Source organism: Schistocerca gregaria, chromosome 2 (genome assembly GCF_023897955.1).
Source record: "Schistocerca gregaria isolate iqSchGreg1 chromosome 2, iqSchGreg1.2, whole genome shotgun sequence".
Classification (NCBI taxonomy): Eukaryota; Metazoa; Arthropoda; class Insecta; order Orthoptera; family Acrididae; genus Schistocerca; species Schistocerca gregaria.
In genome coordinates, this window is record NC_064921.1 from 417,879,587 (window position 1) to 417,898,413 (window position 18,827).

An 18,827-nucleotide genomic window follows, 5' to 3' on the forward strand; every position below is an offset into this window, starting at 1 on the left:
GCGATTTCTTTCTTCGTTACACTATTTTTACCTGAGAACGCTCGCTGTTTGCACGAATTCCATACAATATCGCCTTTCTGAAAGTGAAAGACGAATCTCCCAGGCCGCATCGCAGTATCCAGTTATTCCTGTCGAGCAGCTCCGGATCAATGATACTTCCGAACCGTAGGGAAAAGCTTGATAGTAGCGCCACATCATCCCCCCCCCCCCCCCCCCCCCCCCCGCTTCAACGTCCTCGAGCGATCGAAATAGGAAGCTAAAATTTTTTTAACAACAGATTTTTCAAAAATATGTTCATTTTGTAGTACACATCTTTCTGAGAGAACTTTGGTACATGAAACATATATGTTAGAGGAACTGGAAGACTTTTTGTTTGGTCTTAAGGGTGCCAAAGTGCAGTGCCACACCTCTTCATACAGCGTTCTCCTATCGGACGCCACTTTATTTCGCTGTTAGAAAGACAAAGATGTATATTTTGCAATGGAAGCCATCAAACCCATATTCAAGCAGAGGAAATTAAAATGTCCTGTAGCGCCTCTCCTGCTTCGAGTCGGCCGGTTTGACAGCCCACCCCCTTAGAAAAACTCACAGCTAATACTGGCTGAGACTATTTGCAATAGGGAGAATTGGAACTCTTCAGAAAATTATCACTCTTTATTGCCTATTAGCTAACAACTTTCTAATTTGCGAGACATAAAATTGAATATAATAAACATAAAATCAGTAAAGACAAGTGACAAGCTATATAGACACGATTCTTCAATCCTTCGGTCCCGACATTTTTTGTCATATAACTTGGCTACAGCTGTACAAGGCGTACTTTCCTTTATGTGAAAGAATCTATTACCTCATTTCGTCAAACGTTTTGCCACATGAAATACCAAACTACCGTTGTCTAATACTGAAAGATCTGTAAATGCAAACAATACCAAAGACTGTTGTGGTTTCTTGATTTGATTACGTCTATTTTCTCTGCTAGATGAAACGTAATATTGCAGCAATTGTTAGGCACGCGAAATAAGCGTGACTGCTTCCATCATTTTTATCCATCTCATTTGCATAAATAACACGAAAGACTATAATTAACGAAGTAGCAATATCAAATGACAATTAGACCTACAGCAAATAAAAAGTTTGATGTTAGGAAATAGTTTCACATCTCATTCAAACACTCCAGTTTCTCAAGCATGAGATCGAAAAGTAGCAATACGAAATTTGTGTATAAATTTGAAACCGGCATATTCTTCGCTATAATTTGTATGATGTCCCCATTTCTTCTCATTCGTCCTACTAACGAACAATCCTGTCATCACTAATTCTGTAGCTATTCCAGCCATTGTCGAAACTTATTTTCCAGTTATCTTCGTCATCCCTGCCATAACACCAATTTAGCTAAAGCCGCATTTATTCTCCGTTTCCGCGTTATTACGTGTTCGTTCGTACAACGGGTTTTTCGCAATATTTCGAGAATACGAGTAGAACTTAAGTGGTTGCTAACCGTGGACTGTACAACTGGGCCTTAGTAATATAGCGATCTGGAAAAAATTTTCTGTCAAATTTCATTTTCTTGGATACGTCGATATGATTAATATGTAATCTTTCTTACCTGTTACTCCAGTTAACCGTTTATTTCCATTGTGGTAGTCTGAATCTATGCATTTCGCTAATAGCTCTAATTACTCTGATCATTCGCGCACCCAATCAACCTCGTAAACCAAGATAGACTGCCAAAGATTTTTATCTCTTGATGCGACAGGATTCCCCTACAGGAGACTTAACTTACACTAAGTAAGCATCAAAAATCAACTTATGATTAGTTCAGAAATAAAGTTAGAATGTGTTCAAAAATGTTCAAAAACCAACAGGAATGCGTTTCAAAATCATATGAATAATCAATAGACAAACGTGCGCTGGATGCTAGGCGCTTTGTGAAACAAGTCTTTTTTTTTTCTCTCTCAAGAATACGAACTTGGGCCCCCTGAAATTGAAATTGCTACCCGGGGCAGATAACCCGGTTTCCGCCCATTCCCTTCCCCTAGATCCGGGCCTGCTGTCGAGTCCTCTGTAGTGAAACGTAGTTGCAGATCGTTGGCTCCCTAAATATACCTGGAAACTCGTTTAACGGCGACCCATTGTTGGTTCTGTGGATCATTCCAGCACTGACTTAAATTGTTTACAGCGTATGAAATATCTAGTGTTGCCACTTGTGTACGATACAGCAGACACCTTATCTCTTGTTTGTAGTGTGTGATGTCCCTTGTTTCAGTAAAATTTTTATCAGATTTTGTGCTTACTTCAATGGAAGTTCGAACAGGTGTGCAGTTTGAAATTCCAAAAAAGTACTTCACTTATTTATCTCTTTTCGTCTACTTAATCACGCATGTTTCACGATTTCTAGTCATGTCCTAGTTCGTGCCAATTCATTGGTTTAATTCACCAATATCTATCATGAAAACTATTTCTTTCCGTTTTTCTTTCATTTCTAGATTGCTTCCTTAATAACCAGCAAAAATTCATTTTTCACGTACACACACTGTAAGGAATAGTATTATCAATTTGTCAACAAAGAAGTACACAAAGAGTTCAATTCTTGATTTTTTGAGTCCTATTTCAAACAGCATATTGCTCAACTTCAGATACCACTGTACTGCTTCAAACCAGACAGACACTTACGTAGCAAACGTATCTGTGTGCTTTCTGAGCACATCGCTGGATGTGACACATTAATTTCGATGTCAGTGTCCTCCAGAAAGGCGCTTACTCTATCCATCTACTCCATGTCTAGGATGTATTCTTCGGGAGAAGCAGACAGGTGCTCAGCCGAAGTGTACCTAGTGTAGACTTCATCAGAATCAGCAACTTTTCTTTGAACACTTCCCTTAATCACTAATGTTTGGTTATACTGAATTGTTTCTTTCTTCTCATTTGTATTCCTCTTAAATTTGTACTTACAAGGCAATAATCTGTTCTCTTGCTGAAGATCTGTCAACGGCCAATTTCTGTTTTTCATTAAGGAGTCATATTCTTCACCAATCCCGTTTTTCCCACGGACCACCACGAGCAGATGATAAATCTTCTTCAGTAGTCTGCGGATCATTCAAACATGGAGTTTGGCGAAATAAACTGAGGCCCTCCTCTTCTTTCTCTCTTTACTGGTGTAAGCTGTAATCTTTTATCGAAGTACGTATAGATATTCTCCCATCACAAATGTAGCCTTCGAAAATCATTGTCTGACTGTCGTTTAACAACATCGCTAATACTAGTCGTACAAGTATCATCTGTAGAAAGCGAGGGCCACAGGAAACAAACTCAAACCTTGTAGCGGTCCTCTCTGAATTATTCGAACCCAGTTTCGACCTTATGGACGTTGGCTGGGGAATGTGCGGTTGGCGTAAAGATATGGGACGTCAGTTCGCTGCGCAGAAGTGAATGCTTTTTGGTACCAGGGGAGAGTTATTGTTTGTTGTCAGTGGAGATTGAAAAATACTCGCGATTTTGGCAGAATTCTCTGTTGGAAGGAACCCTCGTGATTGGAAAGCAGTGATTCCTATTTCTGTGACTGGCCACTGACGCCTTTTAACGGCACGGAATAGGTGGGGCATAAGTCAGAGCCGCAAGGAAAGCAGATCCGGCTATGAAAAGTGTGCGCATCAAATTTGGGCTAGGATGCAATGGTGTTCTGATCGATTTCGCGTAGCAGTGTGGTGGAGACTGCGTCATCTTGGAGTCCCGAGGCGTTACCGACCCTGTCTCTGTGAAGAGCCATCTCAAATGCAACACACATATCGGCGCAGCAAGGTCATATTTACGATGAGCACAAATCGCAGCACTTGCTGAGTAGTGGGAGTTGATTTCACACTTGTGGAATCCTCGACGGTCTCCTGTCTCATCTCCTTTTGCAGTGAAAATGAATGTGTGGACTTCTCGGTTTTAGTCGCCAACCTCCGGTCATTGTTCTGATCGAGAATTACAGGATTAAACAGTTGTCAGTCATCGTTGGACTTCGTGGGACAGCAAATTCTTCAGAGGGTAAGAAATAATTCAACTAAAAGGGCAGTGACACTGCTTTCTATTTAATCTTCATGCTGATTTCGACAGATATAATTGACACTGGTTTTGATTGTTCATTTTATTTGTTGTTCCCGTAAATGTGCTTATCAATAAACGAAAATATAAAATTTTAATCATTGTCTCTGTTCGCTCCCATCACTTACATTAAATTGTAGGCATTTACTCTGTGTCTACGAAGAGACTAGTCATCGGCTCAAAATAATACGGCTCAAAATAATATCCAACAATCTACCCCCGTCGCATAGCATTAGTAGCTGGAAGTATTGTGCGAGATTTCCTCCTTAAGATGTACCCTTAAGGGCATAATTTTCGCGTTATCCATTTAAGTTCGTGCACAAAAATTTAGTGGTTACTTCTTAAAGAGTTTTGGAGGCTTAAGAGAAATTATACCCCGCGGATTTTTGCAATCTACTCGTAAATTTTCCATTCACATTGTGTTTATTTGACAAAATACAAATTATTTGTCAGTGCCTTCGAACACAGACAGGCGTTCCGCCCCTTTTCGTACGTCGCACCCATCATACTTAAAATTTACTTGTTGCCTGTTTATGGCCATTGCACTAATTGTCTAAACATTAGCAATAAGTTTTTGGTACGTATGATTCATTTTTTATCTGAATTCTGTTTTAGTCACCATTCAGTATGAAACTGACATTTCTCATACTTTCTACAAGAAGCGGTGTCTTACCGGCAACAGTTGTGATAGATATCAGTAGGCTTTGTACATCACACATCCACCCACAATTTGTTCTGTGCACTCAGAAACCTCCACGTATATATGACCGGGTTCATTGAATAAGAAGAATCTATAAAACCTACCATAGAAGTTTTATTTTTTAAGATTTACTTGTTGTGTTTCTTCTCCATTACACAGCATTGTCTTGCAATATGACCATATTAGTTGTAACTGATACACCATGACCCCTTATTGCTCTTTGGTGTATTTTGCTTGGGTCACTGTTCCCTTTGAAAATGAATTTTTCCTGTTAAGAATGCTGATCTCACCAGGTCTGTTACTTCTGGCAAAAGCATTGTTTTTATTGGGCCTGTAATGAATTTTATTCCTGAGCTTTCAGTTCTCAATATCATTGCTTTTTATGTTTAAGGGGAACCTGTCAACATTACTGGTGTGAGCACTCATCTTTGAATTAAGATTTAGCGTGTCTTAATTTATGAGTGGTTTACATGATATTGCTCATATAATCTTAATTGCTTTTTGACAGTTCCACAGTCGTGGTAAAAAAAAAAACCTCAGTAGTGCAACTAGTCTGTGTAAACAACCGTTTAATCACTTGTGTTGACTTCCTTCTTGAATTTGTGTTGGTACCAATGTCAGGACTTGACTTGACGTAACTCCTTTGGCCCCTACGGGGGCATAGGGCATCCAGGAGAACTTGCCAGACGTCTCTGTCTTTCGCCATTTGAATCAATTCTCCCCAGGTCTTGCCAACTCTTTTTGCTTCCCCTTCCACTGTCCTCTTCCATGCGCCCATAAGTCTTCCTCTCTTCCTTGTTCCCTCGGGATTCCATCCCAGTGTTTTTCCCTCAATGGCTCAATCTGGTTTTCTCAATGTGTGGCCCAACGACCCCCAATTTCTCTCTCATGTGTGGCCTTTCATAGGTATCTGGTTTGTTATTCGCCAGAGCTCCTCATTACATACCTTTTCTGGCTAACAGATATTTATGATGCGTCGGAGACATCTATTTATAAAGTTCTATAACTGGGATGTTATCTTTCTATCCATTTTGGCGTACAGAAGTACAGACTTTACGTTTGTATCAAAGATATGGATTTTTATTTTGTACCAGATATTTCTATTTTTCCATATTGTATAAAATTGTATGAAGGCAGCATTAGCCTTTTTAATGCGGTTTTTCGCGTCATCTCCTGCTCCACCATCTTCCGTCACCATACTACCTGGACACAGGAAAGAGTCGACAGTCCCCACCCGCTGCTCCCCTGTTAACAGTGGCACCTCCATGTTGCCTGAATTTACTCTATTTCCTGTGTTTTGCCTATATTTATCTTCAGGCCAGCAGTCTCTGCTTCTTCTTTCAGAAAGTTTAATTCATATGTCAGCCTTTGAGCTAATAAAACCATATCATTTGCAAAATCCAAATCCTCCAGACGTTCATGGATCCCCCACTGGATTCCTCGTGTCCCACCTGCTGTGACTCTTCTCATAACTGAGCCTACAATAAGTAGAAAAAGTGTTGGTGTTAAAATTGAACCCCACAGGACTCGAGCTGTAGCTTTTATGGGTTCCGTCAAATTTCACTTGTGGAGTATGCAACATTTGTAGCCACCATATAGATCCTTTATCATGTTTAAGATCTTCTGGGGTATACCATACTTCCGCAACACCTCCCAGAACAGTTTATGTTTCACGGAATCGATGGCCTTTTGAAAATCAATGAGGGGAAGGTACATGGTTGCTTGGAATTCTTTGCTTTGCTCTAAAATGATCCTAAGAGTGTTAATAAGAACAACACAACACTTGTGCCCTAAAATCGGCCTGTTCTTTACGCAGTCACATTTCAAGCGACTTTTCAATTCTGTTTAAAATAGTTCTGGTGATGACCTTACTGGACATTGACAGCAGTGTAACACCACGCCAGTGGTTACAGTCTGACAAATTTCCCTTTTTTGGGTGCTTTACCACCAAACATTACTCTTCAAGTCAAATATGCTTCAGCAGGGGATGGAGCATTTTACCAGTACTTTCAATATCGGCTTTTAAGAGCACCGGTGCTATGTTGTCTAGGCCTAGCACCTTTGCAATCTTTAGGGCTTTCAAAGAAATTCTAATTTCGTCCATTGTGAGGCACTGTAGATTTATATCCTGATTTTCTTCGAATTCCTCTGGAACATCTCTAACCTGTTCCTCTTGGTTATCTTCACAATTCAACAGTTCCTTGAAGTGCTCCTCCCATCTCTGTAGCTGTGCCTGCTGAGTTGTAAGCATCACCCCACTCTTGCTCTTAACTGGTCCTTCACGTCTGAAGTTCTTCATTGAAAACCGTTTGGTTATGTTGTAGACCTCTTTCAAATTTCCTTGACTTGCTGCCTCTTCTCCTAACTTTGCTTGCTCTTCTATACGCTTCCTTTTATCTCGACGTAGCCATGTTTTCACTTTTCTCTTCGCCTCTCTACTGCCTTTTTGCTTTACGTAGGAAACACTTCCAATAAGATGGGTCGTATTTTACGGAAATACGATGTGAAATGTGTATTCCGACCGCCATCTAAAATTAGAGTGCTTTTGAGTTCTGTTAAGGATGATCTTGGTGTGCGTAAGGCGGGTGTGTATCGCATTCCTTGAAGCTGCAGCATGGCATATATTGGTCAAACTGCCACCATCGTGGAGGACGATGTACTGAGCATAAACGGCACAGACGATTACAGTAGCCAAGTAGATCTGCTATTGCCGAACATTGCTTGAATACTGGTCACGCCATGTTATATAATAACACCGATATATTGGCATGCAAGTCCAGCTATTCGGACAGTGTCATTAAGGAGGCAGTTGAGATTAAATAAGCGTCCAACGTCGTTAACAGGGATGGAGTTTTTTGTTTAAACTCTGTTTGGAATCCGGCTCTCTCCCTTGTTAAAACACAGAGGGACAGAGTTAATGCTACCTCACCTGCAAGTTCGTAGTCTATCGACATCTCTGACTTAGGTCATCTTTGGTGGCACTACGGTTCAGTGTGTTCTCTTTCATCCATCAGTCCGAGAACCGAGCTTTTAAATTTGCATGTTCGTCGCCTGTCCATTGCAGTTTGCCTTGAAAACGGCGGGGTGTTCTCCCGTCGAAATATCGGCGGCCGCTGAAAGCGTTACCTGGCTAAATTCCCGTAAGTTATTTGAAAGTTGTATACGCAAGGAGAAACTCAGATCTCAACATGAACCCTGCCGGGCTGTCCACAAATCCTCAAGAGTACGAGGGGATGATGATGTCTTCTGAACTGCACGTTGCAAGGCATCCCAGATATGCTCAGTAATGTTCATGTCTGTGGAGTTTGGTGGCCAGCGGAAGTTTCCAAACTCAGAAGATTGTTCCTGGAGCCACTCTGCAGCAATTCTGGACGTGGGGGGAGGCGGTCACGTCGTCCTGCTGGAACTACCGAGGTCCGTCGTAATGCACAATGGATATGAATGGATGCAGGTGATAAGACATGATGCTTACGTACGTGTCACCAGTCAGAGTCGTATCTAGACGTATCAGGAGTCACTCCAACTGCACACGCCCCACACCATTAACCAGTCTCCACCAGCTTCAACAGTCCCCTGCTGACATGCAGGGTCCATGGAGTCATGAGGTTGTCTCCATACCCGTACACGTCCATCCGCTATATACAATTTGAAACGAGACTCATTTGAGCAGATAAGGTGTTTCCAGTCATCAACAGTCCAATGTCAGTGCTGGAAGACCCAGGCGAGGAGTAAAGCTTTGTGTCGTGCAGTCATCAAGATTCGTTGAAAGATTCGCACACTGACACTTGTTGATGGTCAAACATTGAAATCTGCAGCAATTTGCGGAAGAGTTGCACATCTCTCACGTCGAACGATTCTCTTCAGTCGTCGTTGGTCCTGTTCTTACAGCAGCAGTGTCAGAGATGTGATGTGTTATCGGATTTCTGATATTCACGGTATAGTCGTGAAATGATCGTACGGGAAAATCCCCACATCATCCCTACCTCGGAGATGCTGTGTCCCATTCCAAACGCGCCGACTATAACACCACGTTGAAACTCACTTAAATCTTGATAACTTGCCATTGTAGCAACAGTAACCAATCTATCAACTGCGCTACACATTTGTTGTCTTATATAGGCGTTGCCGACGCAGCGCCCTATTCTGCTTGTTTACGTATCTCTGTATTTAAATACGCATGACTATGCTAGTTTCTTTGGCGCGTTAGTGTATTTTTACAGTAACCGCACTTAAAGTTGACCAACTTCAGGGGATGGTATGAAGTATAGAGGTAAAGCAGAGAATCTGCTGCGCGATGTCGGGACGCGAGAAGGGAGATGTTTTCGGGATAAGTTACGCCACTACGCGCCTTGCACTCATCAGTTGATGTGAGAAAAATAACACTCATAACTAACAAGGTTTCCTGAATGCGGGTTATACAGAGTCTCATCTTGAAATGTGGCACTTAATCGTTGGAAAAAATATGAAAATAAAATAAGGTTGTTGCAATAAAATTTTAAACGTGGCTGTATTTCACCAATGGTACACGTAGAAACTTCAATAACTTTAAAACAACAGCCAGCCAGTTGCAGGATTAATTCTAACTCTTTACCATGTGTCCTTCATCATGGTTTCCTCAACCATTAATGTGTCTTCTTCAGAAGGGAAAGGGACCTGTGAAATCACCTATTGTAAAAACGAATGTTGAAGCCGTAGGGCTTTTGTAATACCAGGCAATCAGGAATGTCACGGGTGTTAGATCGCTGACTTTGGCTGCCATGGCATAAAAAAGTAGTCGCCTCCAAGTATTCCGACTTCTTCCGACATGCAACAATCAGTTTCGTGGCACAATCAGTCGGCTTACTGTGCAGGTATTGTACAATACGTTTGTTTTTCATTCCGCATTGCGAAATAATTGCGTCAACATTTTCTATTAATTATTCATTTGAGTGTTATTTTATTAACCGCGGAGGAAAATGATGACAGACCACCTTTTATGCCTCAAAATTTACGATCATCAAAGTAAGTATTAAGTAAATAAAAAAATATGCAAAAATTAGAAACTTCTTGGTTGTAGCATCCTGAGTTTAAGTCTTGGCTGAAGAGCTGTGACAAGGGAGTTACAGAAGCTTCCCGTAAAATCCGTAGTTGTGATCTTTCGTGCAGAATGTCTGAACTAATGAGACACAAAAAGTGCCTAGATCTCTAAGCAGAAGCCTTGTTATTTCGAAATTTTTAAACATGTCAACGTTTTTAAGCAAAATTTAGACTCATACCTTTAAGGTATTATAAATAGAACTAACAATGTGCAGATTTCATGAAAAAATGACATGGGTATTACACTAGTTAATAATTTTGTGCCACTAATGGGAAGCTTGTGTCCAGAGTCGAAATATTCAGATCTCCTCTAGGAAAGAAAATTGTGACAAATATTTTACATCAAGCCACAGAATCGACCCATAAACAAGAAGTTACCGACAAAATGAAGAACAAGTGCTCTAATATTATAATTGTCTCGAATGAAAAACAGTCGACAGTTGCACTGTGCACCATGGACTAGTGCTAAGTGTAATGAGGCAGCCTGCATCATACAAAACAAACTATGACCATGGGTGGCGAGGGTGCAACACTATCTGCAAGTTAATGTTTGAACATTATATCTAAAATAAAAAATTAAAATTAGACACATAGTAATTACATATACAACAGCTTCTATAGGATCTAACACAACGTTCTATAGGCCAATGTGACGATGGAACCACTTTAAAGTATAACGTTATTAGGTAGTTCATAAAATAATTTTCTACCACTTTATACGTAATTAAAAGATGTATTGGAGCATTTTTGTTTTATAAAGAGGTTCTGTAAAACGTAAAGCTAACTTTATTATTAGAATATATAGCAAGTACATTAAAATACTGAGATGAAATGGGGTGGTGTTCATTGGTATCGGTCACTTTAGGAAATTTTTCCCTATCTTTTTCCATTTTTCTGTGTCACAGGGTATCACTTAAGTTTTTATGATTTGTGATATGAGAAAAGTGATCAGTACAGTAAGTTTTATTAACGTGACGCATCACATTACCGACTACGGTAGGTTATGATCGAGCCTGTATTCTGCTGTTATCAAAGAATGGACTATGCAATGTGTATGTATTATCAATCACTGGAGAGAGTACGAGGAGGAGAACAGTAGCAGGTTGAGACAGACCGGTGGTCAGTAAGAGGTGAAGGTCTGGAGGTGAGTACGGTCACAGACAGAGAGCTTGCTGCTGCAAGACTAGTCATCGCCTCTGGACTGAAGGCGGCGTGGCCAGTACTGTGACGGGAGGCTTGTCCAGTCGTAGCAGCGCCACTGGCCTCGTTCACCGTGCATGTGTTTGGAATGCACCCACCACGAATGACGAACACTTGAGTTGGTGATCGACTGCGTTGCGTAAGCAGATGGTACGTTAACACTGCGAATTTTCGGAAGGCGGAGTGAAGATTTAAACCAAGAGTATCGGTATTATGTCACACCAGTAGAAAGTGTTCATGACCGAAAATGAAATTGAACTGTATCACGGACGTGTTTCCGTGCAAGCGTAACCTAACTGCCGGTGCGCCCAGTCTACTTATAACTAAAATCAGTAGAAAGACGAGCTGCTGCGCACTTTGGAACGTATTCACTAATTCACCTAATTAATGTTAAGACCAGAGGGAGACGATACAAGAACTGCCGAGAACTTGACCGGTCGAAAAAGGAACATGTATATGAAGAAGTCAGCTTCATTTCTTTATTGTATAGGTTAAGGCTAAAGGCAGACTGCAAGTATGAGAATTGTCATTAACAATGGAAGTACTTATTGAATAAGAAATGCTTTGTTTTAAGTTCATTAATTTATTGAAAATTTCAACTTGCAATTTTTTAAAACAATTGGATATATCAGTTCAATAAAATTTTATCTAGGAAACGATTTTTATGCTTGTGAAGACCACTGGTTGAATGTGATCGAATTCATGCAATTTCAAGCGATTTCTAGTATTATATCGCGTAGTCTGCACGGTCAAATGTTAGTGCACTTCGTGAGCTATCAAAAGAAATTCATTAAATGTTTTGAGCACCAAAATTGATGTGATACAGCAATATGTAACTGTTCAGCAATGTTGTACTTATCTCGAGCCCCTAAGTTCCAGATGAAGTGTTTAAAAGTGTTTCCTTCACAATCAGTCATAATTCGGTACGTTGCGCTTCCGGTAATCTATGTGTCCTCCGATCTCATGGTAGCAGTACTACCGACAGACGACTCCTGTCACAATACTGGCCGTTTCGCCTCCAGTCTCAGAGTCCACTCTAAAAAAAAATTGGTTCAAATGGCTCTGGGCACTATGGGACTTAACGTCTGAGATCATCAGTCCCCTAGAACTTAGAACTACTTAAACCTAACTAACCAAAGAACAACACACACATCCTTGCCCGAGGGAGGATTCGAACATGCGACCGTAGCGGTCAAGCGGTTACAGACTGTAACGCCTAGAACCACTCGGCCACCCCGGCCGGCAGAGTCCACTCAGTGGGCGGCTAGTCTCGCAGCAAGCTCTCTGTCGTTGGCAGTATTTAATTCCAGGCCGTAGTTTACTTCTTTGATAACAGTCGAATGATGTCTCGAAGCCGGCTGCAGTGGGCGAGCGGTTCTAGGCGCTACAGTCTGGAACCGTGCGACCGCTACGGTCGCAGGTTCGAATCCTGCCTCGGGCAAGGATGTGTCATGTCCTTACGTTAGTTAGGTTAAAGTAGTTCTAAGTTCTAGGGGACTGATGACGTCAGAAATTAGGTCCCATAGTGCTCAGTCCCATTAGAACCATCTGATGTCTCTAACGTAAATAGCGTAATCGATAAAATGACACGGCTCAATTAGTTAATGGTATTACTTTCGTGTTAACTGTCAATTTTATTTAGTTTTTTGTTGTTGATGAAACATAACTCTTCGAAAGTTTCTACATTACTATAATTACTGATAAACCACTGACTTCGTCTGGGTTAGAAAGCTTTGGACTATTGTACGAGAGGCATTCAACAAGTAATGCAACACAAGTTTTTCTCTCAGCCAGTTTAGTTTGACAAAAAAAGGCGGAATTTGTTTGTGGGACATAGTAGAATATTCGTGCTTCTGCCTCTATAGTTTCATGAAGTTCCAATAGATGACGGCGCCATATATAGCAGCTGTCATTGAATTTCTTTTGTTGGAGAACCAGAGCATGGCAGACATTCATAGACGTTCGCAGAATATCTACGGGCATTTGGCAGTGAACAAAAGAACGTTGAAATGTTGGGCGAGGTATATCTAAACCATCACAACGAGTTCAGGCAAACCTGTCCGATCTCCCGCCTGCTGGCCATCCGCACATGGCTGTGGCGCGTACAGTGTTGGAAAATGCGGACACTCTCATGCGACGTGACCGATGGATAACAATTAAACAACTCGATGCAGAACTGGACGTCTTGGCTGGTGGTATTTACACACTTGTCCACCGTTTGGGGTACTGCTGGGTTCCTTGACGCCTGACCACAAAGAGCGTCTCATTGGTCCAATGGAGAATGCATTTCGCTGGAAACAGTAAGTGGATGATTCGGAGGTTATTAATGCCTTCCAGCAAGACTGCATAAGGCCGTCGCATTGAACCGAAATTATGTTGAAAAATAGGAGTTTGAAGCCAAAAGATTGGGAAATAATATGGTGTATTCGAATCCCGATTAAAACTAACCTGGTTTCAGAAAAAAAATATGTTGCATCACTTATGGAAAGTTCGTCGGAAGAAATACCGGGTGATCAAAAAGTCAGTATAAATTTGAAAACTTAATAAGCTACGGAATAATGTAGATAGAGAGGTAACAATTGACACACATGCTTCGAATGACATGGCGTTTTATTAGAACCCCAAAAACAGTTCACAAAATGTCCGACAGATGGCGCTGGACAGCAAAACGTCAGTGACTGCGCATGACAATCCTGTATAATAGGAGCTCTAATGAGAGAGAGTATCAGATGAGCCAGCAGTCGCAGCATGTTTACAAGATCGCGGTATGGGTTGGATTTACCACATCTACCTTTATCGGGCCTTTTTTCTTCGAGGAAATGCGTGATTCTGGTTTTGTAACTGCTACCGATATGTTACAGAATCTTATCATCCACAGCCTGGCTGATAAACACCTGCTGCAACGTACGATGTTTATGCAGGATGGCGCTCCACCCCATATTGCTAGACGCGTGAAAGATCTATTACGCGCGTCGTTTGGTGACGATCGTGTGCTCAGCCGCCACTTTCGTCATGCTTGGCCTCCCACGTCCCCAGACCTCAGTCCGTACGATTATTGGCTTTGAGGTTACCTGAAGTTGCAAGTGTATTGTGATCGACCGACATCCCTAGGGATGCTGAAAGACAATATCCGACGGCAATGCCTCACCATAACTCCGGACATTCTTTACAGTGCTGTTCACAACATGATTCCTCGACTATAGCTATTGTTGAGGAATGATGGTGGGTATATTGGGCATTTCCTGTAAGGATCATCATCTTTGCTTTGTCCTACTTTGTTGTGCTAATTATTGCTTTCCTGATCAGATTATCCGTCGGACATTTTGTGAACTTTTTTTTCGGTTCTAATAAAACCCCATGTGATCCCAAGCATGTGTGTCAATTTGTGCCTCTCTGTCTACATTATTCCGTGATTTATTCAGTTTTCAAATTTTTACTGACCTTTTGATCACCCGTGTGGCGTTCGCTGTGTTATTCAGTGGTTTGGTAGTTAACTAATTTGTAAATGGAAATGATAATCTTATTTTATTACATTGAGTACTTACTAAAAAATTTTTCTCCCGGCTAAAAAAAATGGTTCAAATGGCTCTGAGCACTATGGGACTCAACTGCTGTGGTCATCAGTTCCCTAGATCTTAGAACTACTTAAACCTAACTAACCTAAGGACATCACACACATCCATGCCCGAGGCAGGATTCGAACCTGCGACCGTAGCAGTCGCACGGTTCCGGACTGCGCGCCTAGAACCGCGAGACCACCGCGGCCGGCCCTCCCGGCTAAAGATTTGATCAAGTTGCTAAAGAACTCCAAGTTAACGTAGTGTTAAAGTGTTGTCTGTAAGTTGTGTAAGTGTTACTACACTCCTGGAAATGGAAAAAAGAACACATTGACACCGGTGTGTCAGACCCACAATACTTGCTCCGGACACTGCGAGAGGGCTGTACAAGTAATGATCACACGCACGGCACCGCGGACACACCAGGAACCGCGGTGTTGGCCGTCGAATGGCGCTAGCTGCGCAGCATTTGTGCACCGCCGCCGTCAGTGTCAGCCAGTTTGCCGTGGCATACGGAGCTCCATCGCAGTCTTTAACACTGGTAGCATGCCGCGACAGCGAGGACGTGAACCGTATGTGCAGTTGACGGACTTTGAGCAAGGGCGTATAGTGGGCATGCGGGAGGCCGGGTGGACGTACCGCCGAATTGCTCAACACGTGGGGCGTGAGGTCTCCACAGTACATCGATGTTGTCGCCAGTGGTCGGCGGAAGGTGCACGTGCCCGTCGACCTGGGACCGGACCGCAGCGATGCACGGATGCAGGCCAAGACCGTAGGATCCTACGCAGTGCCGTAGGTGACCGCACCGCCACTTCCCAGCAAATTAGGAACACTGGTGCTCCTGGGGTATCGGCGAGGACCATTCGCAACCGCCTCCATGAAGCTGGGCTACGGTCCCGCACACCGTTAGGCCGTCTTCCGCTCACGCCCCAACATCGTGCAGCCCGCCTCCAGTGGTGTCGCGACAGGCGTGAATGGATGGACGAATGGAGACGTGTCGTCTTCAGCGATGAGAGTCGCTTCTGACTTGGTGCCAATGATGGTCGTATGCGTGTTTGGCGCCGTGCAGGTGAGCGCCACAATCAGGACTGGATACGACCGAGGCACACAGGGCCAACACCCGGCATCATGGTGTGGGGAGCGATCTCCTACACTGGCCGTACACCTCTGGTGATCGTCGAGAGGACACTGAATAGTGCACAGTACATCCAAACCGTCATCGAACCCATCGTTCTACGATTCCTAGACCGGCAAGGGAACTTGCTGTTCCAACAGGACAGTGTACGTCCGCATGTATCCCGAGCCACCCAACGTGCTCTAGAAGGTGTAAGTCAACTACCCTGGCCAGCAATATCTCCGCATCTGTCCCCCATTGAGCATGTTTGGGACTGGATGAAGCGTCGTCTCACGCGGTCTGCACGTCCAGCACGAACGCTGGTCCAACTGAGGCGCTAGGTGGAAATGGCATGGCAAGCCGTTCCACAGGACTACATCCAGCATCTCTACGATCGTCTCCATGGGAGAACAGCAGCCTGCATTGCTGCGAAAGGTGGATATACACTGTACTAGTGCCGACATTGTGCATGCTCTGTTGCCTGTGTCTATGTGCCTGTGGTTCTGTCAGTGTGATCATGTGATGTATCTGACCCCAGGAATGTGTCAATAAAGTTTCCCCTTCCTGGGACAATGAATTCACGGTGTTCTTATTTCAATTTCCAGGAGTGTAAATCAGAGTTCATACAACAGATTCCTTACAACTTTTGATTAAGATGGAGCAGTTATCTTCAGCAAAATGATAATTAAAACACCGAATATCAGCCGCGCAGAACACTGACATATGTTACCTAAAACAATATTCTTCGCAACTCGTGCGTAATTAATTTCGGCTCCATACATAAGCTATAAAGTTTGTTGTAACGATCGTGCTATGAGCACTGTTTTAAAGAACCAATCTGATTCGAATTATTTTCATTAAAATGAGTTTGGGACCACCGGTGCACATTTATTTTTATACATTTGTTTTACGTTCGGCATTGATGCCTGCAGAGTTGTGTAATTTGAATTTGCCGCTGTGATAATTGTTAAGATGGCGGCAGACAATTGACAGAGTCTTTCTATTGTTAGAGCAAATAAGTAAATATTTAAAAAAAATGTTTATTAAACGCTATAAACTATATTTTCATATTGTACAGTATTTAGATCTCATCAAGCAAACATTTGATTTGTTTCTAAGGAAAACACAGACAAAAACGCGATACAAATCGCTATCATCAGTGGCTGCGCTCGTTGCAGCAGAAAGAAATAATTAACACAGATAATGCTTACTGAGAGAGGAATTAAAGTTACAAATAATTATTGACTCATATTTATAATAATAATGAACTCTATTTTCGAGTAATAAATAACAAATAATTACAATTTCTTAACAGACCTCAGTTTGATATGCGTCCGCAACCTACGAAAGCCAACCAGCAAAAGATAAAAACAATGGAAGACAAACACAGATCATAAAAGCAATTTACAGTTGTCATTGTCTTCGTATGATACACATCGACATGTCCAATTACATAATAGAATATTACATAAATAATGAATATTTATTAGTTTTCACAGCTTTTTCATACGTCGAATAGATAATGTTTATAACTGTTAGAGGCACAATTTCCTCTCGTCACACTGTAGCCAGAAATGTATCACGTCGATGTTACACCCGGTATGTGACGGGTAAAACGTGATGAATCAGGCGGCACATTCAGTTGGGTATGAATGCGTGGGTGACCAAAATGCGACAAACGTGCAGCGACGTGCCGCCCGCGGTGCTCACCCGCTGCCTCGTGCCGTGTTGCAGTGGCGGCGAGTTCGCCGGCGCCGCAGGGTCAGCACGGACAGCCGCAGGCGGGCTCGCCGTCGACGCCCAACCCGGGCGGCGGCGGCCCCATCATCCGCAGGGGCCGCGTCTGGCGCGAGTGGCGCCGAGGAGACCCCACGCTCATCAACAGCCTCTGGAAGAGCAAGACGCCGCTCGGTGCGTACACAGACAAATGGGGGCCAACAAATCACAGGGAATGCACTACTCTTTGACGTGCCATTGGGGCCAACAGGTCCTTAATCCCAAATCTATCCGTTTACAACCTATTAATATTTTATTGGTTGAGCTCGGGGTGACCCGCTGTAATGGGCCAGATCCCCAACGGAATTCTCTACTTCTTCAACCATACCAAAAAACAGTAAAAGACCTTGGAATAATCTTGGACGAACACCTAAACTGGGAAGAACAGTCACAGCTTGCCGGAAATCGCTCTCCTCCCTACATGCAATTCAAAGATTTAGAACAATATTTCCAACCCATGTTAAACAAAAATTAGTCCAAACACTAGTCTTTCCTAATCTTTACTACTGTGATGTAGTTCAACACGGCACAAATATTGAAAATTCGAGATGCCTCGAGCTAGTGATGAAGGCTTGCGTTAGATACGTGTGCAGTATACAGTTGTATTATCGTATCAGTCCTTCATACTCCCAGCTAGGTTGGATACGCCCACATACGGCACGCGATCTCCACACGATGTCCTTACTTCATCGATTTCTTAGCCATTGGTGCCCGCAATAGTTATCTTCTCACATTAAACACCTATCATCATTCCACAACCGCAATACCAGATCGGATACGTCTAGCACCTTGGCTGTACCTTTACATAACACAAAATCTTTCTCCGTGTCATTCTCCATCTCAGCCATACGACTATGGAACGCGCTCCCCTGTGATGTGCGTCTTATCCAGAACCACTCAACATTCAAGAGGGAACTCAAGAATTGCATATTAGGGACGGTATAGCCACCATTTTTGTGCCCCTCTCATCTCTTTATTTCTCCTCTCCATCATAGCTTCGAATTTTACCATTCTATTTCTCTTCCTCTAATCTATCTACCTCTTCTATATCTCTTTCACCCCATTCTATCGCCTTATGTCTCTGCTCGATGAGAATAACTCACAAGCTGCAAGAATGTAACGAGAAAATTCACAACTAGCAATAGGACTCACATTCATAAAAGAAAAATATGTTTACTTTCATATACATAGTTATTATTATCATTATTATTATTATTATTATTATTATCATTCTTGATTGTTATAATTATTTTTTGATTGTTATAATTATCATTGTACTACATTTATAATCTCTATTTTTTTCTGTAACATTAATACT

At 42.4% G+C, this 18,827-nt stretch overlaps 1 protein-coding gene across 1 annotated transcript in view; it reads left to right on the plus strand.

The window, feature by feature from the left end:
- LOC126323748 (uncharacterized) overlaps positions 1-18,827 on the plus strand; it is a 690,513-nt gene that overhangs the window by 658,418 nt on the left and 13,268 nt on the right. Inside the window, exon 5 of the mRNA XM_049994749.1 lies at positions 17,468-17,644. Within this exon, the coding sequence (XP_049850706.1) occupies positions 17,468-17,644 (177 nt within the window). The remainder of the gene's footprint in view (positions 1-17,467; positions 17,645-18,827) is intronic.